At 57.7% G+C, this 26,065-nt stretch overlaps 1 protein-coding gene across 3 annotated transcripts; it reads right to left on the bottom strand.

The window, feature by feature from the left end:
• On the bottom strand, nt 1-26,065 carry UBE2G2 (ubiquitin conjugating enzyme E2 G2). Of its 3 annotated transcripts, none has more exons than XM_036238091.1 (6): nt 25,923-26,059; nt 13,277-13,312; nt 13,141-13,186; nt 4,680-4,798; nt 3,240-3,380; nt 1-1,631 (listed from the first exon to the last, which is right to left on the bottom strand). In XM_036238091.1, the coding sequence occupies exons 1-6, from the start codon at nt 25,963-25,965 to the stop codon at nt 1,519-1,521; spliced, it is 498 nt and encodes a 165-aa protein (XP_036093984.1). In that variant the 5' UTR covers nt 25,966-26,059; the 3' UTR covers nt 1-1,518. The 3 variants fall into 3 exon arrangements, with proteins under 3 accessions (XP_036093984.1, XP_036093983.1, XP_036093985.1); XM_036238090.1 differs by lacking the exon at nt 1-1,631 and adding an exon at nt 2,315-2,754 and having other exon boundaries at nt 3,256-3,380; nt 25,923-26,062; XM_036238092.1 differs by lacking the exons at nt 1-1,631; nt 3,240-3,380; nt 4,680-4,798 and adding an exon at nt 10,976-11,375 and having other exon boundaries at nt 25,923-26,065.

Here is a 26,065-nt window from a genome sequence, read left to right as displayed (position 1 = left end):
TGGGGGAAAATATATAACTTTATTTTAACTGTGAGATTTTTTTTTCCATTTAATAAATACAAATGAATAAAAATACTTTGTTTTGCAGAGACTGCCTTTCCTCCAGATTCACAGAAGACCCCGTGGCCACCTGCGGCTGGGGCCGCAGCACACGTGGACCCGCCCAAGCACGCCGTCCCTCTACACAAGGCCTCGCCTCCTGCAAGCGTGCCTGCCAACGCCCCCTCCAAACGCAAGTCCTGGATGAAGCCCACACCCCACACGATGCCCTCTGAGCAGGAGGGACCCTGGGCCCCACGGAGGCCGAGCACGGCCTGCACCCAGGACATCACTTGTGGGGCTACGGTAACACAGACGGCTGTCCCCAGACACACCATGCGAGGAGAGAAAAGGACCAGGCAAAGGAAAACTGTATGTCTTGTAGACCGTCCTTATTTCAAAAATAGAAATTCCTATTTAAATTGGACCTGTTTGGAACAGGCCACGTGTGACTGCACGCAGCGGGTGTGTTATTGCTTATGAGGGAGGCCCGGCGCCCCGGCGCCCCCGCCGCCTGTGCCGGGGAACCGCCAGACCGCGTCAAGCCGCAAACTGCAAGCGTGTGCTCTGCGCCCGCCGCGGGCCGGGGCGCCGCCGGGCTGGGGACCAGGCAAGCCCGCGCTCAGCCTCACAGCAGCTTCCCCTCCAGCGCCAAGCTGCGAAGGACAGTTCCGTCCCAATACTTAGTTTCTGCTGCAGCCACAATGTACAAAAGCCTAGAACTCCCAGTTTTGAGACTGGAAAAGGTAAAACTCCTACAGATCCAGAAAAAACTATGACAAAAACTTTCAGTCTTGTGCGTGCTCTAGTAATTAGGACAAATGTCCTCTTTGATGAACATGATCGGGAAAAACTGCTGGTCTCTACGACAGTGAACTTCTTTCCCATGTGCCTGTTTGTCATTAATCCGCATTTTAAAACGCGTTTATGTCCTGAAAGCATTCCTAACTGTGATAACTAGTAATACACAACGAATGAAAAAAGTGGAACCAAATCATAAAAAAAAATCTGTCCGTGGAACACGAAGCGCTGAAGCGAAGTCGGGTGCACCCCAGGCGCGCGGGGCCAGCGGGGTCCACGCAGCCGCCGGGCCGGGCCCCTGCCTGGGCCTCGGGCCCCACCTCCTCAGAAGGGGCAGTACCTGTTCCAGGCCCCGAGGAGGCCGGCGCACACCCCTCCGCGCTCGGGGGTGGGGAGGGGAAGCCACCCCCTGCTGGGCTCGCAGGCGCGGGGAGGTGACGACCGGGCTGACCCGCCTGCTGGGAACGGAAGGCTGACCCAGCTGGCATCGCCTACACAGACCAGCCCCTCGGAGGAGGAGCCTGTCGGGATGGGGAAGGCGGAAAGAAGGCAGAAGCCGCGGTCTGCCAGCTTGCCTTTTTTGGTACCAGCACAGAGTGTCACTGTCACCAAGAGTCCCGGAGGAGAAACGCTGGACGCTGCCCGACGGCGTGTGCGCGCAGGCGCGTGGGCGAGGCCTCAGAGCCCCAGGGACTTCTGCACGGTCTGCCTGGCGATCTTGTAGAACTGCTCCCGGTCGTCCCGCCACATCTTGGAAGCGTCCACGTTAGCTCCGCTTTCATCGTTGGGCTCTGAAAGAGAAGCAGACGCCGTCCACTTGGAAGGGATCTGGAAGGAGGACGAGCCGGCAGGATCTCCGTTCACGCAGAAACACCAGGGGCCTCCCGGAGCCGCAGCCCGGAGCCGCACGGCGCTGGCGAGGGGGCGCTGGGGGGCAGCGCACCCTCGAAAACGCGCCGTCCCACCGGGGAAGTGCTGTGAGGGCGGCGGACAGGCCCGCTGTCAGGACCCCCACTCCCGAGGGTCTGGACGTGCCCGCGCGGGCCATCTGGCATGCTCTGCGCACTGGGACCACCTCGCACGACCTGCGACCCGCCCCAGAAAGGGAGCCGAGACCACCCAACCGCCCGCGGCTTGCCCGGGGCTCCGCGCGGCCTGCCCCTCTCAGCCCCTCTTGGTGCAGCTCCCCTTGCGGCTCTCCCAGGGGACACTGCCGAGCGGACGGGGCCCCACACAGACGTTGGACCCCAGGCTGGCTGGTCCAGCCAGGGCCAGCAGCGACTCCAGGATGGAACAGGGGTGTGCAGAGGCAGTGACGCCTGCTGGGAAGGGGCAGAGAACCGGCAGCCGCCGTGCGGGCGGGCGGAGAGGGCGCTGTGGAGGGCCCCACTGGGCGGCGAGCACGCGGGCCGCCCCGCGCTCCGCCCTGCTCCCTGGGCTGCCAGTGTCTGTCCCTCCAGCCAATGCCCGTCCCCCCCTCCTTCAAGTCACTCGGCAACCCCTCCCCCAGCCTACGAGCGAGGCCTCCTGCTGGACACTGGCTGTCCAGCAGACACGGCGGCCTGGGCCATGGGCAGGCGGCAAACACCACAAACGCCTTGTTTCAAAGTAAGGGCCACAAAGGGGAGAATGGGGCAGCAAGGGACCAGGGGTGTGCAGGCCTCTGGGAGCATGTGGCACTTGGGGCCCCTGACAGGCTCACGAGTAGGGAACACGAGCATGGCCAGAGCCAGCACACACTGCGCGTCCAGAGCCTCTGGCGGACGACGCCCAGGGACATGGCCTCCCAGAGCCAGCGGAGTGGAGGGGGCAGCTGAGCAGGGGCATGGCAGCCAGCGGGCACCGTGGTGGCTGGAAAAGTGGCTCAGAGAGGGGACAGGTGTTCTGAGCAGGATGCAAAGAATATGGTAAAACCTTAAAAAAAAAAAAAAAAAAAGGAAAGAACTTATAGCAAAAAACGCTTGCAACGACAGACTTGTCACTCCTGAATGCCCCAAACCCATCCCTGACGGCCCCAGGACTTATCGGAGCAGCCTGGAATGGTCACTGGACTTGGCACGTCCCCGTAGGAAGCAAGGCCTTAAAGCCAGGGCCCGCGTCTCACTGGGCCTCGCGCCCCGAGCATACGACGTCCGCATCGCAGCAGGTCCCTGACAAACGCCCACTGGCCGGAGCGCGGCCACTTCTCCTCGACGACGGGATGCACACGGCACGCGGCTGCCCTCAAAACCCATCACCACGACCAGCGGACACACGCACGTCCCGACTCATCGCGGGAGCGCAAGGACGCGCGGAGGCGGGGCGCGAGGCGGGGCGCGAGGCGGGGCGCGAGGCGGGGCGCGGAGGCGGGGCGCGGAGGCGGGGCGCGGAGGCGGGGCGCGAGGCGGGGCGCGAGTTACCTGCCAGCATGCTCACCACCGACAGCAGGATCTTCTCCACGCTCTGCACCGGGCTCCACCGCTCCGCGCTGCTCTCGTAGCCCATGGGGTCGTCGCCCGGCGCGTGAAGGATGGAGATGCAGACTCTGCCGTCCGGGTAGACTGCGGGGGTCAGAACACGCCTGGTGAGCGACGGCCAGGGACACGGCGCTGTCCGCACGGCTGCAGCACACACGGGGGCCCCGCGGAGCCCTGCTCACTCCCGGAAGGGCTTCTGAGCACCCCACCACGCGGAGCTGACCATGCTGTGCTGAGAGGGCAAAGCGGTCCCTCCCAGGAGGACCTGAACTAGGGACATGTAACCTCCTCAGCAGCAGATGCCAAGTTCCGAATGAGAGTCTGAGCAGCATCTAAGAGGCCCAAGGGCTTCCCGCCAGGCAGGCCACCCCGGAGCCCATGGCGAGGACGGAGCGCCCGGGTGGGCTGCCGGGTGGTTCACGTGGAAACGGATGGAGAAATCTGTAAATTCTTTCATGGATTAAATTGGGCTTTAGCTACCCGATTCATAGAAAAGTAAAGGAAATTGGTTTCAAACCCATTGCTACAAAACAGCACGTCTTACTTTTCTTCTCCACAACTATTAAGGTCATGATTATTAGTGGGAGTTACAACCACTTATAAAAAGGAACATTACTCTAAACGCGATCATTGAAAACTCGACGTGTTTCCTTATTAGTTCTGTCTGAAAACCACAGCCTTGAATTCAAGCACTCTGGTCCCTGCTACTAGATACGTTTTCAACTGAAGCACCGTAAGTTTACTTACGTGACCTCATTTTTCCCACTTTTTAAAATTAATACATGTGTTTAAAAAAAAAATAAAAAACTTATAGAAAGAAAAAATTACCCCACCAGTGAAAGGGAATCACTTTTAACGTTTTGGCGCTACGTTTCAGTGAGATTGTAACCAACCACAGATGAGCAACCTGCTTTTCTCATTCAGTACAGCACAACTATGATCGCACATCACTGAATCTAACTCCAGGTCGTTTAAAATACCCACAGAGCATTCTAACACACGGATCAGGACAACTTACCTAGTTCTCCACTGTGGGAAACCTGGGTCGCTTTCGATTTTTTTCACTGTGGCAAAACAGCGCCGTGATGAAGAGCAGCGTCGCCCACGAGCACATGGCTGCGCCGGCCGCCCCCTCACCCCGCCCCCAGCCCCACCGGCTCAGACGGCACCCAGCTCTAGGGCCACATTTTCTCTCACATACGTTAAACTCCCCGTCGAAACCGAAATTGCGACGTCAATACCACCATGACTAATTTGCTGAGGCTCAGAGCATAAAAAACATTTTTACTGGTGTGTCAGTCACTGACACCACCTTTTTATACGAATATACACAATCCCCGCACCTCTCCTAGAACCAGCAAAACGATGTCCAAAAGTACTCACTGTTGGGATGGAACATCTCGCAGGTAAACCTCATCTTCGGGGGGCTTAATGGGTAATCGAGCGGGAAACTCAGGATGGCAGGAAAAACGCCAAACTCAAAGCAGGTGTCCTCCGGGCCCCTAGAAGACAGAAACACGCAGACCGCGCTTCACCGGGCGTCTGCCGCTGCCCGCCGCGCCCCAGAAACGAGTCGGTGCGCGTGCGAAGACGCGGCTCTCCCACGACGGGGCCCTGCTCTCCTGCCGCTGTCCCGCCCGACCTGGATGAGATCTTGGGGACGAGCGGAGGTGGAATCACAGGCGCAGTCTTTGCAGCACTGATGAAGGTAGAGTGGGCCGCAGAGCCTCGCGACCACCACGGGACCAGAGAAAAGAACTGAGGCCGGCGCCGCGCGGCACGACCGCGCCCTGGGCGGAAGACGCGCACCGCGGCACGCGGCGCCACGAGGCTGCTGCGGCGGGCGGGCGAGGGGCGGCGGGCGGGCGAGGGGCGGCGGGGCGTTGTTCCCAAGGCTATTTTTAATTTTTAAACGTGCCTCCGAAGTGACTTTTGGAACCTTCCAGAAAGAGGCGAGGAACGCGCGCAGGCTCCCTGCCAGGCGCCCCCAGGCCACGCGCCCACGCGCACCAGAGCTGCAGCCCTGACCTACGGGCCCGGGCCCCGCGCCACGTCCTGCGGCCACGCGGCCACCCGCACGCGCACCGTCCCCACACGTGCACGCCCGCCTGCCTGCCTGGGTTGACCAACTCCTCATGTGGAAAGTGGCAGAAATAGACTAAACCGCTTCAAAAGTCACACTTTACAAGTCTGTGCATAAAGTCACACCGTGCTGACGAGCATACACGGCATCGGGACAGCAGGAGACGAAGACGGAGCCACCAGCTTGCGTCGTAAGGAAGACGAACTCACCCCCCTGCAGGGCCACCTAGAAAATGTGCACCCGAGTCACTTCGACAGATCGCAGACCACTTTTCCCGCACATACTTCCCGAAGAAAACAGGACGGCTGAGTGACAGCTCCTGTGGGCATGACCCCTCAACTCAGGGCGTAAGGAAGGAGACCCCACGCCGTCCCTGTGAACGGAGAGGGACACCCCTCTCGAAACCCCCGTCTCTAAGCGGTGACCTCCCACAGCGCAGGGAGCGCCGTCACGGGACCAAGGCCTCGGCCACCGCAGAAGCAGCTCGACACAGACCCGCCACCCCTCTAAACACAGACAAGGGAAAATGAAAGTATCCTTCTTCTGAAATGAACTACGTATGGTTTTGTTTTTTAAAAATACAGCGTTATCTTAAATCTTAAAGTTATTCTGAACCGAGCACTTCACTGTCATCCGGTGCTGCCAGGCTTCCCACGGCACCGCTGCGGGGGCCAGGGCTGCGTCACGGGCTGACGCGCCGGGCCGTGCTAAGGTGGTCAAGACGGGCATGAGACGAGAAGTGCCCCGTGGAACCTCAATTTTTCAACCTAAGAGACAAATTATGATTCTGAAAACTGTCGTCGCTACCCCGGGGGGAAGCCGCGGAGAACAGCTGCTTTGTTCTGGAGGCGCGGGTGTCACACTGCATGGCAGTGCCCAGAGCTCTGGCCTGGATCCAGCACAGGGGAGCCACAAGAGGGGTGTGGGGCGGGCTCCTGCAGGAGGGGGCGTCCAGCCTGAGGCCGGGGCTGCGGGCCGCGCGGGGACGAGCGCCACCGGCTCCGGGCAGCTCGAGGCCTGCCCCGCTCCTCCCGGAGGCGCCGCGCCAGGACCACACACGAGGCTCCCACCAGCCCGCGCGCAGGGGGCGCCGCTCGGGGGACCCCACGCGCCCGCGGACGGCAGGTGTCGGGAGCGCTGCTCCCACCCCAGCAGCGCTCACTGTCCGACCGGCGAGGCAGCCGGGCAGAGGTCCGGGGTCAGCGCGGCGGTGACGGCACGGCCGGGCCACACCGCACACGCTAACGCCGCCCTGTCACTCGGTCGGGAACACTTCCAGGGCCTGCGCTCCGGGCGCCTCTGCGTGAGCTGAGAAAACAAGGCCTGGGTGATGTTTCTGGAATGAGCCAAATGGAATTTGCTCAAAACTTGGATAACAGTCCTTTGTTTCTCATAATAGGGCTTTCTTCAAAAAAAAAAAAAAAAGCCCACTGGGCCGTGCGCAGCCTCAGAAACAAGACCAAACACCCCCGCGAGGGCTCCCACGCCTTCGACATCAAAGCGCTTCCCAGCGCTCTGGTCGGCTACTGGAGTGACACCCGCTCGCGCCCCCAGGCTGCAGCTGCCTGTGGACAGGCTTCGGCGCCACATTCGGGCGACGAGGGAGGCCTCGCCTCAAAACCCCCAGAGAACGTACAGAGGAAACAGAACACAGTTGTGCGAGGCAAATATAAATTCTTCAAAGCCTGAAAATGCCTTCTGCCTTATTGATTAGGAAACGGCCTACGCCGCCTCAGAGCCGTGTCAGGGTGACGCCTGACGGCCGCCTGACGGGGGCGCAGACACGGAGAGGGGGCAGCAGGGCCCAGCCGGCACCGGGGGCCCAGCCGGCACCGGGCAGAGCCGCTGCGATCGGGGCAAAGTCGTGCCGTCTTCCCGCTCGCACCCAAGGGAGAAGCGTCCCCCACGCGGCTCACCCCCAAGGCGGCGGGAGCGCGCCCGCGGGCAGGGCCCGCCCGCGCACGCGGCAGCTGCGGCAGGTGCTGAGGCCACCTTCGCTGGTCTGTCGCTCACGCGTGTCACAGCGCACAGAGCCCCGGGAACACAGATGGCGAGTCTGAGGATGGCGACTGTGAGCCTGTCTGAGTGCTTAACTTGAAATGGGTGACTGAGGGATGCTCCTCCTCCCGAGACACAGCCACCTGAGTGTAAATGAGAAAGGCACACGCCCACAGAGGCCCCACTCCAGGGAGGGTCCCGGCCCCTTGCACTGCGCCCCGCCAGAGCGTCCAGCAGGGGGCGTCAGAGACCCTCTGCTGCCCAGGGGGGCCACGGCACCCCCCAACCCCCTCGCGCCCCTCCCCGATGCGTGGCCTTCTAGAAGGCCCAGGTCAGCAGCCGCCGCGGAGCCTTTCAGGCCCCTGGTCCATGGGCCTTGGCTGCCCGGAGGCCAGCGTGCTGCGGGAGACGGCCAGAGGCCACCCAGCATACCCCTGGGGACAGACAGAGGCCACCCAGCATACCCCTGAGGACAGACAACGCTGGCTGCCGGGAGTGGTGACCTACTGGAAGTCGTCCCCCACCCCCCCACCCCCCCCCCGCAGGGCCCTGCCTCGCACAGCTCTCCAGGGAAAACCTGGAGACCCTTGAGCTGGGCTCTCTGCTTCCGTTGCTCTGGGCACCAGGAGACTGACGCACAGACCCAACGCCGCCGTGGGCAGGGACGGGCAGACGCCGTTTCGGGAACCAAGGTGGCAGCAAACAGGCGCTCTGCCACAACCGCGCACACGACTGACCTGTCCAGGAGGCCACAGCGATGCTCTAATTTTCCTGCAATAGACATTTCTGAAAACTTCACAAATACGTTGACACTATATTTAAGGCCCGTTTTATAGATAAGCTCATCAATTGTAAGAACTTCACAGTGACTTCTGGCAGACAGCTTTTACTACAACAGAAACTTCGACTTTATTCAACTAAAAAATATGTGCATGTTGGAAAATGTTCCAGTGTGTAAGGATAGAAAACCAAAAGCACACGTCTCTCCTCTCGGAGGTGGCCCGCAAGGTCGGCTGTTCTCCCAAATTCATACCTTTACACACCAAAATGGATTTTTTCAAATTAAAAATGTATCATAGCATCACTGAGAGGACTTCTTAAAGACCCAAATAAATAGAGAGGTCCTCCACACATGGGACTGGAACACGCCTCATGAGGAATCAGGCAACGCGGTCCCCGCGAAATTCCCCAGCAGATCCAAAGATTCGCATGCGAACGCGACAGGCCCTGAACGGGGAAAACAGTCTTGAAAAGGGGGAACACCGCGACGCTGGGCTGAGGAAGGGCATGGCTCAGTGGAGCAGAACTCAAGAGTCCAAAAATAAACCCTCACGTTTACGGTCAATTGATTTTTGATGCCAAGATAATTCGACACCGAAAGGATTTTATTTTCAGTAAATGATGCCAGGACGACTGGACGTCCCCAATACATCCCGCCTCATGCTGTACCCCAACACTAACCCAGATGGATGAAACACCTGCGCGTCAGAGCTGCACACACAACCCCTGAGGGAACACTGAGCCCTGGCTCATGGGACGGTCAGAGCACAGGCCGTTAAAGGCAGAAACTGCCAGGCTGCACTTCGTCCAGCTTCTGAGCTTCAAAAGACTCCGTTAAGAAAATGAGAGGAAAGCTGCAGACCGAAAAAAGTTTGAAAATCATGTATCTGATAACGAACTTGAATCCAAAACATGTGAAGACTCCAATGACGCAGTAAGAGGACGTCCAAGTGTGAAAACGGACGGCCGTTCTGGAGCTCACCGAGGAAGACCCACGAGTGGCCAACGAGCCTCGAGAAGACGCTCGACACCACTCGGCCACCAGGAAGTGCAGACCACAGCCACGCGAGGCCCCACTTCACGCCCGGCAAACGGTGGGGACCGGATGCCGCCGGCGTGGGGGAGGGGGCAGGGAGGCGGGAGCCCTGGGGGCCACCGGCGGGAGCGTGCATCCGCACGGACCGTGTGCCGCGACCGCCGGGCCCGGTTCAGCAACAGAGGAGGAAACGCCACGCGGGGCAGCCGAACGCGCCACGCCCAGAAGCCACCCTCAAACAGGCGGGGCTGCAAGGCGGGGGACAGCAGGGCTGCCTGCGGCTCGGGTGGGGGCGGGGCTGACGCCGGACTGAGCGACGGCCCTGAACTCTGCTCGGTCACTGAAACCCACGCCCTGCGCGCTTAACCAGGAGGCTTGTGGTGCCTATGAGATCTCAGTAAAGCTGGGGGACACCGTGCTCGGGGGGGGGGGGGGGCGTGCACCCCAGGCCTTCTGGGCCTCGGCGGCTGCCTCTTGGACCAAACGGTCCCACAGTGTCTGCAGGGTCCCACTAGATGCCTGTGTGGAGCACCCCAGGTCCCCAGGGTGACAACCAACAATGTGTCCAGACATGGCCAAACGTGCCGGGGGCAGGACCAGCCCCAGAGGACGCGCTCGTCTCGCCTCGCTGCCCTGTAATTCGCTGCTTCTGCTCCACAACCACATGGCCACCTCCCTGGGCCAGCACGGAGACTGCCTGGGCCTCCTCAGAGCTACGCAGACGGGTGCATGTCCTGTCAGTCAGGGGCCCCCAGCCCCTGGGTACCGGTCGGTCGCGGCCTGTCAGGAACTGGGCCACGCAGCAGGAGGCGATGGCGGGCGGGCCAGCGAAGCCCCCTCTGTGTCTGCAGCGGCTCCCAGCACCGGGTCCGCCTCAGCTCCGCCTCACACCCTCAGACATCAGAGCCACAGAACCCTGGGTCCCTGGGGCCACGAAGGCTGTGGCCCGCCGCCATAAGTTACACTGGACGATGATGCGCCACGCTCATCACTGTGGCAACGCGACAGTGACCATCCTCGCGCCGACATCTTGACAGCTCGCTGCTGGAAAGCTCCTGGGGCAGGGCTGCTGGGTCAGAGAACACGCGACACGAATTAAAAACATTTAACATCTCAGGTTGGCTCCGGCAGGCACAGCACCAACGACAGATGCTCTGTGACCGTCTCCTGTAACTGAAAAAGCCCGACGGCAAAATGGTTGCTGTGACCATGACGTCCTCACCTCATGTAACCAAGCACAGTCCGAGGAGAAGCGACAGCCCCGGGGCCCTCACACCCACAGCTATACCCCAGCTGGGACCCGAACATGCTGCAGTCACATGGGGTGGAGTCGGCCGGGATGGGGAAGTCCTCATTTCGGCACAGCCGACAGATCCCCCAGGTCTGGAGAAGGGACAGCCAGGCAGGGAGGTCTTTGAGAATGCTGGGCAGGACAGAAACCTGCTGCGAGGGTACCCGCCGGACCCCCGCAGGGCCCCTGTCGCAGAGGGGCACCCACGGATGCACACGTCCACCCTCTGCAGTGTGGGACCTCAGACAGCTCCCCGTACCATGGCCAGGGGCCAACAAGGTGGCACAGGCCAAAAGCTCCAGAACGTGAAGCCATCTGCCTAAAAGGGAACTGGACATCTGTTTGGACCCGAGTGAATGAAGGTCAGAGAGGCAGGGTGACCGGCCCACGGCCATCCCGCCTGCCAGCCGCACGGCCCCGGCGTGACGGGGTGCCCCAGCCCTTTCCCACGGGACCACATGCTCCACCTCCACCGCAAGCTCAGCCGAGAGTCAGGAGAGCGACTTGTAACTTTTAATCAGAAGCAGGCTGGGGCAGTTTTCTCGGTCATTAACCTGTCATGCTCCCGCGTCTTTCAGGGTGGGGGTTCAGGGCCACCGCGGACAGGGCCCAGACGGGCGGGCACTCGGGATGGGGTGCCCGCGCCGCGGACAAGGGAAAGGAGTCAGCAGAGCTGTACACCCTGGAGTGGGAGGTGGACACAGCTCGGCAAACCCGGGCTGTGGGAGAAACTCTGGAAACGCTGGAGAATAAAAAGCAAAGCCTGTCCCTAGGGAGTAAAAGCCAGCCGCCTCAGCCAGCACAGCGGGTGCGCTGGGCCCCGGGAGGACAGTTAATTCCTTGATAGACGTTCTAAGCACACCGGTGAACGGCCTCTTGTTTGCGAAAGGTCTGGAACGAGACCAAAACCCATAAGCTCGTCAGGTCCCGAAGCGGGGGAATTCCGTACTAAAGCAAAGCCTTCTTCAAACATGAGCGTGCTCTGCTGAACAACGGCTCTAATTACTTTTTTAAGACAGGTTTTCAAAATATTGGTTTAATTTTATACTGTTTATCTAAAATTAGTAATAGTTACCCTGACAGATTTTTAACAATAAACGCTTTTAAAAAACGACAGCGAAAGGCTCATGTGTCCCTTTCGGGGCGTCCAAACAAGTCCCCTGTGGCTGCGCACAAGCCCTCATCTGCCAGGGGGCCAGGCTCCGGAAGGCCTCAGACCGTCGGTGCCCTGCAGCCGGGCCTGCCTGCCGCCCTGGAAGGTGTGTGCCACGTGACAAGCCAGGCACGTGACACTAAATGGGGCAAGCAGTTCCAAACCAAGGTCGTAAGCTGCGATCGCCTGTTTCTTTAGAAACAACAAGAGCTGGAGCCAAGACGAGTGCACACGCCACGCGCCACTGGACATGGGGCCACTGCCCAGGTCCTGCTCGCCACCCAACTCTGCAGCACTTCGGGGACAGAAGACACACCGGCGTGTCAGACACAAACACGGGGGGCAGAGACGCCCTCGAGCCAGAAACACTGAACCGCGACCAGAAGCCCAGGCTTCGGGGCGTCACCGACGACCGGGAAATGTCAGGCCTGCTGTGCTTCCCCTGGATAGTGTTTACTGATGACTGTTAAAATATTTTGCTTATCAAAAGAACTCACTTCACATCGATTCTCAGACAGTAGTAAGCAGCAGCCTTCTCAGACAACATGTAACTCTCAGGAACTAGTGGGAGGTACGCGCTGCACAAACTCACGCGGCCGAAGCTGCTCAGCCTCCCCCTCCCACCCAGCCCACACCTGCTGCGGGGGACCCTGCACTCCTCCCCGCCCCCCACCCATCTCCAGCGCTGCTGCGCCCCACGTGAACACGCTCTCGCTAATTAAAGGCCTCACTTCACCAACGAGAAATCTGACCGACTGATTATAAACTTCAGCTTCCTAAATGCTACCTTACCACATTTTGCTGAAATACGTTAAGTCTAAAAATGCTCAAAAATTATACATCTAAGATAAAAAGAAGACAGACAAAGAGCCTGGGTCACAGGGCCACAGAATGCTCTAGAATCAGGTCCATCTGTTGCTCTTTCCAGGGAACATCACTGTGAGCGGGATGTCCAGTCACAATCCTTCTAGAACGGGGCCAAGAAGCACACTGCCCATCTAGGAACTAAGAAGAACGGAGGCAGTGGACAGCCGGGCAGGCACACGGACAAGGGAGATGCGGAGGGAGGCAGGACCGGAGTCCTGGTGCCCCGGCGCGGCGAGGCCCAAGCTTTGCCCACAAGCCAGGGAGCCCCCACTCCCACCCTGGAAGCCTCTCCCACCTCGCAGCCTCGGGCTCCAGGGACTTCCTGAAGCCAAAGCCCACCCACACTGTTTGAGGCTAGCCCAACACAGCCACACTACATTCGCATTTTATTATTTGAAAACTCTATAAATATACATTACTACTAAACCTTTCACTGGCGCTGAGGACACGTTTTCATTTCTGTTGCATAAACGCTCATGTTTTCTGCTGTCGGGCTAGCGGACTAGAGGAGCTACACCCACGGGACGTCCTGGGCCTTCCGTCCTGACGGGCACGCGCTGCGCAGTCGCGCTGCTGGGGTGCGCACGTCCAGCTCCCAGCAGCCTCGAAAACCGACACCATGTGCGGTCAACTTACATGATCAGTGCCTCCCACTCAAAGAAGTTCTCTTCGTTCATGGGGCCTGCAGGAAAAGAAAAACGTCCACGTTGTAACTGAAGGCAGCTTTGGCAATTGGAAGTAAATCAAGAAAAGGTTAACTTTAGCACCTCACCTGCCACGATTCCTTCCGGAGGATTCAGTGTTAATTCTATAAAATTAAAAAGTAAAACTATTATGAAACAGAATGGACATTATGTTGGCATTTTAACAAAACAACTTAAAAAGTATACAAGACTGTAACATATATACATATTAGCAAATTAAAATTCTTTGTTCAAAGTCAATGCCTGCTCTGGTTGCATTTCTGATATAAATGATGTAACTAGTTCTTTACACCAGCCAAAAGCAGAACTGCAAGCTAGAAACCCTTTCATTTTGCAAATGAAGAAACAAACAGAAAAGGTTAAGTGTCTTTCCAAAATACTCCTGCAGGTTATTTTGATTAAAGCTCGTAAATCAAGCATAGTATATTATTTTCCAACTGAAAAGTGTCTCCTGTCACTCTGAGACGGGACCAGCGCTGCGGCCGCAGAGAGGGCCTCCAGCGCGGCCCGGGCTCGCCGCCGTCTCAAGCACCGCTGCAAACTCTGTGCGCCCCAAGCGCGAGACACCCCCGAGCACCAGACTTCAGCACTGACAGCAAACACAGCAAGAAACAGGCCGGCAGCAGTGTTTCTCAGCAATTTACGAAGATGTGTAGTGGGAAGACTTGAGGCCCTGCCACTCAGAAGCTGCCACCGAGAAATGTCATCTCAGCTCTGAGTCCTGGATTTTTATATGGGAGGCTCCAAGAAGAAACCTGCCCTGCACACAAACCCACAAAGGCAAAGAGCAGGCTGGCCACACAGGAGTGGCAAGCAGGCCACAAATGCAGGCCCTGTTTGGGCTGTGAGCTGGGGAAGTTACTAAAATAGTAAGAAACATACAAACAGAAGATCAACAAAACCAAAAGTTAATTCTTAGAGGAGACATAAAATTAACAAATGCCTGCCACGAGGCACAGAAACAAACTGTCATTATTCACGGAGGCTGCGCCAACACACACAAGTCCAAAAGAACCTGAAGATACATTATTAGAAAGAGTTTGCCAACGCTGCCGAACAGGTCGAGATACGTAACAGTTTTTCTATCCATCAGCAAGTTAGAAAAGGAGAGTCTTCCAGTTACACTAGGAGACGTGGAAACGGGCTTTTAACCGGGCAGAAGGTCTGCGGCAGCAGGACAAGCCCTCGCTGAGAGCTGACCACCGCGTCCCGGGCAGAGCCCAGCACCCAGCCACCAGGCCCCCAGGCTGGACGCGAGGCTTCCATGCCACCTCCGCCACAATCCCAACAGGTTCTCTTGTTTGAATAGGAAGATTCTAAAGATAAGTGACAACGCGAACGACCGAGACAGCCCAGGTGCTCTAGAAAGAGCACGCGGAGGACTGGGCGGCAGGCGCGGCCTCCGCTGCCGCCGCAGCACGCAGGGCGCGGGGTGCGCCGGGTGCGCCCACGACAGACGCGCGCGTGCGCACAGCGCCGCCGCCACTCACGCCCGGGGCAGCGCCGCGCAGAGGCGACCGCACAGTCCTTCCCGCGAACGACCAGAAAAAAGAGACCTTTTCTGCACTTGACGCTACATACAAAAATCAAAACACAGAAGAAAAGGGGAGACGGGGCATGTAAGACGATAGAAAACATATATACGCATTGGTCTCTGCCCCTGGCCTCTGGCACCACGCTCCTAAATCCCATGGGATTTCCTGGGTGATAAGAGCCTCTTTCGTCCTGATGAGGTGACTCCGGGTGGCTCCTGGGTGGGGGCTGATCGCCAGAAAGACGAGCCACGATGCAGGCTGGGAACTCGCAGCGCCACCCCGCCCTCCAGAGGAGAGGGGCTGGGGGCAGGTGTGATGGACGGTGCCCACGTGAGGAAGCCCCATGTCCCTCGGTGGCCCGCGGCTCCTGGAGCTTCTGGGTGGGCGGGCGCTCGGGGGCTGGGAGCGCGGCACACCCACGGGGCGAGACAGCCCGCGCCCTTCCCCCCCCCCGGCCCCGCCCGCCGCCTCCTTCCAGCTGCCCACCGGCCCCTTCCCTCTGCCTTTACCATAAACTGGTAAACTGTCCCCCTGAGTTCTGAGCCACTCTAGCAAATTCACGGAACCCAAGGCGAGGGGCGTGGGGGCCCTGACTCAGCCACAGGTGGCAGCCTGTACCTGCAGCTGGCATCTGAAGGGGGAGGCAGCCTTGCGGGGCTGAGCCCTCAGCCTGTGGCGCCTGACACTCTCTCGAGGTCCCTGGTGTCAGAACCGAGTTAACCTGTAGGACGCCCTGCTGTCACAGAGTCGCCTGGTGGGGGGAGTCCCACACCGGTGCGGAGCTGTGAGCGCGTGCGGGGTGGGAGCGTGACGGAGACACGCGGAAGGAGGGGTTTTCTGAACAGGGCAGATGTGTCCAGACCTGTCACCAAGGAAGACATGGGCAGAAATCGGCTCATGGAAAAATGATCAACGTTGTGAGTCATAAGGGAAATGAAAATTAAATCCACACAAAGATATGGCTATGCGCCTTTATTAGTAAAGATGCCTTTACTCAGAACAAAACAGCTAAAATGAAACAGACTGACAACACCAGCGCGGGCGAGGTTAGTGGCCGGACCTCCCATGCCTCGCCGGGAGAAATGCAAAGCGACTAGTCGCCCTTCGTTAAACAGCTGGACTGTTCCTAATAAAAACAGGCTAAAAACAGGCTAAACACATGCTCACCCTGAGACCCAGCAATTCTCCTGGATATTCACCCAAGAAAAATGAAAATTATGAGCAACTTTACTCATAATGACCCCACACTGGGACCAACCCAAACGTCCACCCACTGGTCAACGAACGAGGTGCGATCTGCGTGTTCAGTGGAAAACCACTCAGCACTAAAGAACAGACCGGGACACGTGCCACACGTGCTAAGCGGGGGAAGCCTATTCATGGGAAATTCTGGAAAAAAGCAAAACCATAGTAATCAAAAGCCAATCAAATGTGGCCAGGGGCCAGGGCCACGGGACAGTGGGAAGGGACTGCAAAAGGGCGCAAGGGCACCTTCCGGGCAACAGCAACGTCTGTGCCGTGGCCGTGCGGCTGGCCGTGCGGCATTTGTCAAAGCGCAAAGTCCAGTACATTTGAAATTGGGAAATTTTATCGTGTATAAATTTTATCTCGAGAAAGCTGACTCGCCCCAAAATCAACTTCCGTTGTTTTATGTAGTATAAAACAATAAATCAAAGTAATACAAAATGCCTCATGCTCCTAGTATAAAGACTTCTTAAATAGGACTAAAGATAAAGTTAATAATGAAAAAGTACTAACCATAAAGGAAAAGACTGATAAAATTAAGAATATTAAAATTAAGAACCTCTGACAGCAAAAGATATTTTTTAAATATTCAAAAGACAGCTTTAAAAGTATAAAAATGTAAGCCCCAGAGGAAGATGATATTTGCAATAGATATCAGCCAACAAAGGACTAATATCCGAACTTCTGGAGAACATCTTGCAAATCAGTAAAAGTACAGAAACAACCTGAAAGAAAATCAAGCACAACACTTGAACGGGCACCTCACACACACACAAACATCTGCATCTACACGTCTGTCGACAAAGACGATATCTATAAATAGCCATCAGTACAGAGATACGCGCATCTCCACATCTAAGCAGCCGATAAACACATGACAAGGGACCCGCCTCGCTCACTGCGGGGGATTTCACGCCAACACCTCAGCGAGACAGTGTTGCCACCACCGGATGACCCAGAGACTAGATCAGGAAGCGGGTAAGGGTCCACACAGACATGCGGCCGCAGAAACGGTCCTCTGGCTACGAGGCTGCTCGTGGCCACCATGACCCCGAACTCCTCGCAGGAGCACACGTGCAGAAACGCGTGTGCGTGTGTTTGCATGCGTGCACCAAGACTCACATCTCGGAACCAAGCGCTTCAGAACCAACATGCTTCTGCACACAGCGACTTACACCAAATTATAAAAATCCCCCTATGAATCCGCCTCCGGAAATAATGGGGAATAACAGGTGAAATGTTACCGGACGCAATCAGTTTGGTTTTCCAACGCTCGGCGCACTGCCCGAAGAGTCAGAGTGGGCTCGGGCCAAGGGCGACAGCGTACGCAGCAGCGAGCCCCACTCGCCAGTTTCACTGGTGAGGGCCACGATCTAAATCTTAGAAACACAGGAAAACTGAGATACTGATGTCCTGAAAATACAGTTTTAACTGCTGGTTTAAAAGTTTGCCATGTGTCTCTATTTTGCTGTACGATTGTATTTACTGAAAAGGAGTTGCAATTCTCACAAAAGCGCTCAATTCTGGTGGCATTTCTTCTTTCTCTTTGCCTCTCGGTCACGCCTGAAGCTTTGAGGAGCGACACGAACGCAGCCACGGGGCACTGGCTTCAGCGCCCCGACTTGGCCGAAGCGCTAAGCGAACGTCCATTACCAGATGAGCAAGCGCACTTATCTGCCAAGCACGACGCCAGGCAGTGGAGACACAACGGTGAGGGAGACGGACGGGCCCCGCCTGCAACGAGCTTCTGTCCTAATGAAGACAGGCAGGCGACGGACGAGGGGCACGCAACCAAGACAGTCTCAGACGTGGATGCGCCCGGGGACGAGCACGGCCGAGTGAAGTGACAGGTGGTCACGGCGGGCCTCGCTGCAGAGGTGACACTGGAGGCGGATGACAGCCACAGCGACTCGTTAAAATCCATCAACATAGTTACAATTCTTTTTTTGGTGATGAGAACATTTTTGAATTTCTTATTTACTTATTTATCTACTTACTTACTTATTACAGTGACACTGGTTAACGAAATCCAGTCACTTTCCAGCGTATAATCCAACAGCGGCACACGCATAAGACGCTGTGTGAGCACCCCGTGGTTAGATTTCTTTCCGTCGCCATGTCTCTGACCCCTTTTACCCCATCTACTTCCCCATCCCCCTCCCCTCTGGTAACCCCTGGTCTACTGCCCACGTCTCCGCATCTCTGTCTGTCGGTCCTGTCTGTTGCTTTTAGGTCTGTATCCCACGTATGTGATAGCATGGGGTCTTCGCCTTTTTCTGTCTGGCTTACTTCCCTTAGCATGATTATCGCGAGGTCCACCTTGTGATGAGAGCGTTTAAGATCTACTGTCTCAGCAGCCTGCAAATGCACAACGCGGCCTTACTGACTACAGTCGCCACGCCGCACATGCCCACGACCGACTGGCTTTAGCCGGGAAGTTTGTGCCTTCTGCGCCCCTCACCCAGCTCGCCGCCCCCCCGGCCCTCGCCTACAGCAACCGCCGATCCGTTCTGTTATCTAGGATTTCCGCGTTGCTTTGCTTGTTTTCTTTTTAAGATTCCACATATAAATCAGGTCTGGCATTTGCCTTTCTTCGCCTGGCTCACTTCACTTATCATAACATCCTTCGAGATCCATCTACGTTGTCACACATGGCATGATTTCCTCCTTTTTTATGGCTTATTCACTGTATACATGCTGTACATTTACAGCAGCATTATTTATAATTGCCAAAAAAATGGAAACAATCCAAATATCTAACAATAGTAGACGAGGTCAATAAATTGTGATATATTCATACAATTGAACAAAATGGAAAAAAAATCACGCACAGCTACACACATTGTGCAAAATAACCCAGACCTAAACAATGTAACGTACTGTATATATACACACTATCAAGTGCACACGCACATGCACACGCACGCATGACACACTATCAAGTACCCACGCACACGCACACGCACGCATGACACAGAACCCAGAGTCACACTGACGGCTGCACACGGCACTGACTGAGAACCACGCTTCGGAGGGAAGGCAAAGGGAGGAAGCAGTTCCTGCGCGAAGGGCTGCCTTGGGGCGGGGGGCCCCACACTGTGGGGTGCTGGCAGGCTCTCGCTTCCTGGGGCCGGGGGACCCTCTGAGAACTCCCTGAGCTGCACACGCCGTTCCTAGCACTTTCCTTTATCAGTTATATTTCAAGCTAACCAACAGTTTTAAAAGTCGTAACCGCAACCGTCCAGGCAGAGAAGACACCTTGGACCAGTGCAACGACAGGGTGAGGTTCTGTTCTGCAGGTACGGATGGCAGTGCTTGCTGATGAAGTGTGTGGGGGGGGGGCGGCTGAGGACAGACAGGAGGCGTCCCAATGACTGAGTGGTGGCACCGTTACTGGGGTGAACTGGGGTGGGAAGGGGCAGGTCCAACGTCAACACAGAAGGCCAAGATGTCAGACACGGCCAAGCCCGCGGGAGGCGGGCGGCTGGGGAGTCCGGAGCGCCAGCAGGCTGGATGCTGGAGGTGGCGAGTGGGGAGAGGCTACACGGCGGTGAAGGAGCCCCCAGCCTGACGGGGCTCTCTGGGGCTGTTCCCAGGTCCCACAGAGACTGGGGGTACCACTGCCATTTCGGAGGAAGGGACCAGGAATACGTACTGTTCTGCCACCAAGTCCTGCACAAGGGAAAACTGTCTCACTGAACCTGCCAATAACACCTGTGGAGAGACCGCGGCCCAGGGGGCCGGCAAAGGGAGAAAGGAGAGTGTCTGTGACCAAGGGTGTGACAACACCAGGAAGGGGGTGAGGCCGAGGCAGCAGGAGACCATGGGGCAGCCAGTGAGGCAGGACGACCTCCTGCTGGCCGCAAGGCCGAGCGCACTAAGCGCATTAAGGGCCAACTCAGTGGAGCACAGGAATGCCAGGGACGCGGCCAGCGCGGACCAGCGCGGACCGGCTCGGCCCGGCTCGGCCCCTCTGCAGCTGAGACCCGGCTCGCCAGTCTTCATACGCCCGACTATCTGAAACCTAATCTGCGTCCTCTATAAATCAAGTTACCTTTTTTAAGAACAACAAAACAACAAATTAAGGCGGATGAGCTATAAACTGCTAAACTGCGAGGAGGGACGGAGGGACCTTAGTTGGGGGAGGGAGTAGGGTGCCGGGGCGTCAGAGAAACAATGACACCGGCCATGTCCCCGGGCCTCGAGGCGCTCATGCCAAAACGCGCCGGCTGTCCTCTTCACCTGTGGAGTTCCCCTGGGAACTTCCCTCGGAGCCCGTCCCTATTTGGGGTGAGGCCCAGCCGCCAGCCGCCTTCCCACGGCTTCCTTACCCAACGGCGCCATCTACTGGTCAGTGCGGACCTACAGCAACCTGGCTCTCCGGGAGGGAATGCGTCTGGGCCACAGACAGACACACGTGTGCAGACACGTGTGCGCACACAGTCACACAGTTTCACATTTACTAATAAAAACAACTTCAGAAGGAGAAACAAGGGCATTTGACATCTTGCTCCCTGACATATGCTGACAATTTGGCTAAAATAAACTGATAAAAAACTTTTAAAGAGAAGTGACCCCACAGTGCAGCGGTGAGCACGCCTGCTTCACACACAGAAGGTCCCGGGTTCGCGCCCCAGTGGAGCCGCGGTCCAGGCCCCAGGTGCGCCAGGCCCCAGGCTTCTGCCCCAAGTGCGTGGGAGCAGACACCCCGCCTCCAGAGATTCAGTGGCGGGGAGACCACAACACCTGGAGGGCAGGGGTGGGGGGAGGGCAGTAAAAAAAATTGTTTTAAGAGAAGAACATCTTAGTACTATCAGAGACTATGCTACTGAGTCCTTGAAATGTTAATATGTTAAAAATATGTTAATTGTAGCTTTAAAAAGAGCTGCCACACAAATTAAAATATAAATTTAACCTTTGGCCCAGCAATCCCACGTCTCAGAATCTGTCCACAGTTACAGCGGTAAAAACGAGAAAAAGACACCTGCATAAGGCTGTCCATCTCAGAACTATTTTAATAGTGAAAACTGAGAAATGACCCAAATACTATCCCCAGGAAACTCGTCAAGTCAGGTGCACCTGCGACAGAAGACGGTGCAGCCGTGAAAGGAGCGGCGACCGCCTCCGCGCACGGGGCACCATGACCTCCGGACGCGGCGCGGGGAAAGCGCGACGGACGCAACGGGCACGCGGGGCCCCAAAGAGGCGGCCAGGTTCGACGAGGTCCCTGCGGCGGGACCTGACGCGATCTGACCGGGGCCCTTAGACGGTAAGGAGACACAAAGGGACGACCGCGGGAGGACGCAGGAAGACGGCAGCTGGCAAGCCCAGGAGGGGCCTCAGGAGCAGCCACATCCTATGAAGAACTTCTACCACTTAATAAAAAAAAAGTAAAAAGTGAGCAAGAGACACGAGACCTATCAAAAAAGACAAATGGACGGCACATAAACACACGAAACAATACTCGGTGTCACTGGTCATCAGGGAAGCGCGAATTAAACCCATGATGAGAAGATGGTGACACACGAGGACCCTGACTCACTGCCCCGGAAAACACAATGAGTCAAAACCTATGTATGGAACAATTTCCTCTTAACCCGCAGAGGCTGGCTGAGCGACTACACGCAGAACACGGAAGACGCCCGCATGGAAGTGGGCAGGAGGGGCTGGGACCCTTCTGACCCTGAGCCCTGTCCCCAGGCACAGCCACCGCAGCCGGGAGGGACTCAGACCTGCTCCCTGAGGAATGAGGGTGCGAACCCCACGTTGTGCTGCCAGTTAAGCCCTGTGCCCGAGGCAGCAGCCCCAAACATCTCACTTGGAAACCCCACAAGACTGCAGCCGTCTGAGGACCCCAGGCCTGGCTCAGAGGGTGGCCCAGGGACAGGATCGGACCTGCACAAATGCAGGACCCTCTAGGGACAGAGCCCGGGGCGTCACCTCCAACCCCTTGGCCAGGCTCTAGTGCCAGCAATGCCTGCGGTAGCCTCACACACATATGCCACCTTGGTTTCTGCAGCAGGAGCCGAGGAGTGCCTCTTGATCACCTGGGTCTGGGGGACAAGAGAGCATGTGTCCCTGGGTACCTGGGACTGTTATAATCAGTATTGCCCAGAAAGGAATTCAAACCCCAGTCTGGCACCCTGATTTTCTGTGACTGCTACCAGGCAATACCTCTACATTGCCTTGCTCCGGGGCCAGTGAGGCTCACACTCGTGGGCCACATGAGATTGTCACCAACAGGGAGAGTTCTGAGACAGCTGCCACCCCTGGGGCAGGGCAGAGGCCACTAGCCAACTGAAGGACACAGCCCAAGGGCCAGGCCCCTGATGAAAGCTGGGCTGGGGGCTGGGGGCTGGGGGCTGGGGCTGGCCAGGCCCCTCTCCAGAACCTGGGGGGATGGGCGCATCCGCATGCCTGCCCTCTGCCACACCCCAGAGGGCCAGTTTCTCCCTGGGGACCGCTTCGCACGGCGGGTGCCCTGGTGGCGGTAGGAAGGCCAAGGGAGACCTCTAAATCACTGTTAACGTCCTGTTTCTTAAGCCGGGTGCCTCGGGTGAAGACGCTCGTTTCACTATTTCATCTGAACATACACGTTTTACACACTTTTACCTCTCGGCTTCACAATCAAAAGCTAAAAAGGGTTAATGACAGGGAACGATGACAGTAAAGCGTAGGACAGGCAGACTGGTGCAGGGATGGCCTCTCCAGGGGGGCAGGGCGCAAGTGATGCGGACATCCGGGAAGAGCCTGGGCCCGGGCGGGGGGGGGGGGTGCCGACGACGAAGCCAGGGGCGGGGTGGGGGGGTGCCCGCACGGAGGGAGAGAGGAGCTCGGAGAGGCAGGAGGGGGCCAGGGCCCGCCGGGTCACTGCGCGGACGTTGGTTTTAACTGCAACCAGGGGTCCTGGACAGCGCCACAACTGGACTCTGCTGTGTGACTAGGACCTAGCGAGGCAAGAGCAGGAGCAGAAGAGCGAGTGAGCCCCTGCTGCCGCCGCCCAGCCCGAGGGTGAGGTCTGGAGGGGGGACGGCAGGCACCTGTGGGAAGAGGGGCAGCACGGCTGGAGCCACGTGTGAGCCTAAACACCTGGAAGGATGAGGCTGCCGCTGACGGGGACGAGGGTGACAGGGAGTTAACAATGGTGCGGGAAGAGCGGGGGCTCAGTTCTACACGTGTAGGTTTGGGGTTCCTGTTAGACACTGCACCAAGTTGAATAACGTCCCCAGAACCTGTGAAAGTGGCCTTATCTGGAAACGGAGCCCCTGATGATGTGCCCAAGGTAAAATGAGTTCACAGCGAATCGTGGTGGCCCTAAACCGATGACTAGCACCTTTCTAGGACGCAGACGGCCACGCGTGACACTCCCAGAAGCCCAGGAGCACCGAGGCTAGTGGCAGCCCCGGAAGCTAGAAGAGGCCAGATGGGAGTCCTCCCCCGTCTTCGGATACCTTGATTTGGGTCTTCTGAGAGAAGGAAGTACCACTTATTAAATTTTACCGAGCTTGGGCTGCTTCGTTACGGAGGCCCCAGGAAGCTCACACCTAAGTCCACTCTGACACTTCCGGGAAAGGCTAGGTGATGTGTGAAGGCAAAACATACAGAAAAGATGCCAGGTTCTTCTCCTGGTTCTTTTTTTTTCGTTTTAAGAACCCAGGCCATTCATTTCGCTTGTTATTCAACTTCCTGTAAAGTCTGGGCCTGAAAGAATCACAAAGTCTTACTAAGTCTAGGTTTCTGCAGCTCTGTGACTATTCCTAAGGACAAACGAGGTGGCTGCGCCCTGTCCAAACCTACCTAAACTCCGTGCCACCGGGCAGCTGCTTCTGTGAAGTCTACCTCCATGCTGGGTGTGCCACCTTCAAGTGTGGCAGGACAAACTAGACACTAAGACACAAAAGACAAGAATCACTAAATGGAATTTTATTATGTTACTAAGATACTGCAACAACAAAACTCCCCTCAGTAACATATTGACTTTGTTTGCTATTGTTGACATGACAAATCACCACGAACTCAGTGGCTGAGAACGCCGCCCACTGATGACCTCAGCTTCCAGGCAGCGGAAGGCCGGGCACAGCATGGGTCAGTTGGCTGGCTGCTTAGAGTTGCCCAAGGCAGCAATCGGGTGTGTGCAGGGCTGCCTCCCCAAGTTCATCCGGGTTTCTGGCAGAGCTCGGTTCCCTGCGGCTATAGGACTGAGGGTCCACGGTCCCTGCTGCCGCTGGCCGGAGACCACTGGTCACTCTCTAGCTCCTCCTCCTCGGAGCTCCTGTCCTGCCTCACCTCTCCTGCCTTCCCTTCCATTTTGGGGCCTTGTGTGGTTACGGTTATATCCCAAGAGTCCAGGATGATCTCCCTGTCTGAGTCAGCTGGTTCGTAAGCTGCCCATGACATCTGCAAAGTCCCCTTGCAAGAGTGCCCAGCTGAATGTCTGACTGAAGAACCAGGGGACAGGAATCTTAGGGACATCTGCAGAGCTCTGCATATATACTCCAAAATGACATATAATGCACTTCCGCGCACAGCTTTGGAAGTCAATCATTACCTACGTTCTATCATTGCAAACCCACCGCGTGGTTGAAACAACAGATGAGGCTTCGGTAAGTACTGTAAGGGGAAAGTCACCCTTGCTAATACAAACACTCTCAGGAAACACAAGTTCAACAAAGCAAAGGCGGGACGGAAGCAGCAGCCTGAACTTAACTTCCCTGGCAGGAGCTTAACAGATCTCTCTACGGAAATGAGGAAATAACACCGGCTCGCAGCCAAAGACGGGCCAAACAGACTAAACCAGGCACTGCCGCAGAGACCAGGGTGCCAGAAATTGGTAAATTTCCCACACATCTGAACCCCCGGCCAGGATTCCCATGAGGAAACATGAGGCCACGGCCCCCTCAGCCCACCCTCCGCTCACCGTGAGCCATGTCGTCTCTCCCCACTGTCGTGGAGGGCACAGGCGGCGCGCTGCTCAAACATTCGTGTAAGGAGCCTGCACTGGCGACACGTCACCCTCGCCCCGTGCAGCGCCGTCCGTGCGGGCAGGACGCTGAGCTGCATGCGTGTCTACCACCTATGTGAAGTTCATGACGTTAGTTTATTTTCCACTCTTTGCTGAAAGTATCCTCAGTGCAGTTATAACAACGTCAACGACCGCCGAGCTCCCAATCCGGGCTCTCGCGAGCTCGAGTCTCCCCGGGCGAGGCAGGGGCTGAGCCCAAGTCTGTGGCTCGAGGCCCCGCCGTGTCCCCGCCGGCTAACGGGGGCTCTGCGGGCGCGGCGGTATCCCAGGACTCGCCACCGCGATGCTCCCGAGGGAGCATTCCGCCGCCGAAACGCGGAACGCGGAGTGTTCCGAGGTTCTCGACTGCCCCTTTGTTTCTCCAAACATCAGAAAAATCTCCGGGCTAAGAAAGCACTGCGGAGGCTTTCCGGACACCATCCGGGAAGAATGACAGGTGGCACTGTCCTGAAGAACGAGAACAAAGTCCGCCCTTTCCCCGCGAGCCCGCCGCGCCGCGCTCCCCGCAGCGCCCCTCTCTGACCTCTCGGCGGGCAGCTCCGGCCGCCTCCCCGTCCCCGCGTGCGGCCGGCGCCGGAGACAGGGGGCTCCGGGTCGCTGGCAGCGCCGGACGGCGACCGGACGCAACCACCGACGCCGCGTCCCTGAACGACCGCAGCAGCAACGGCGACTTCTACCCTCCAGGTTCCCTGCGCCGGGCGCGAACGCCCTCGAGAGGCGCCCGGGACGCCTGCGGCTCCGCGGGGGCCCCGCGTCCAGCTGCGCCACGCCAGGCGGCCCGCGCGCCGGGGCCGCCGGGGCTGCCCGGGCCGGAGGAGGGGGCGCGGCGGGAGCCGGGCGCGGCGTCCGGCCCGACGCGGGGCTCGGCGGCCTCGGCGCTGCCCGCCCGGCCCCGCTGGGCCCCGCACTCACGTTTGTACTCGGCCATCAGCCTCTTGAGCGCCGTCCCCGCCATGGTCCGGGCAGCAGTCGAGCGGTCCGTCCGGCCTCCCGTCCGCGGCGCTCGTTTCCTCCCGCCCGCCGCCGCGGCTGCTTCCGGGTCGCTGCGCGGGCGC

This window comes from Rousettus aegyptiacus, unplaced genomic scaffold (genome assembly GCF_014176215.1).
Source record: "Rousettus aegyptiacus isolate mRouAeg1 unplaced genomic scaffold, mRouAeg1.p scaffold_m13_p_20, whole genome shotgun sequence".
NCBI lineage: Eukaryota > Metazoa > Chordata > Mammalia > Chiroptera > Pteropodidae > Rousettus > Rousettus aegyptiacus.
Note: the sequence above shows the minus strand (reverse complement) of the source record. Positions and strands in the feature narration are given on the sequence as shown.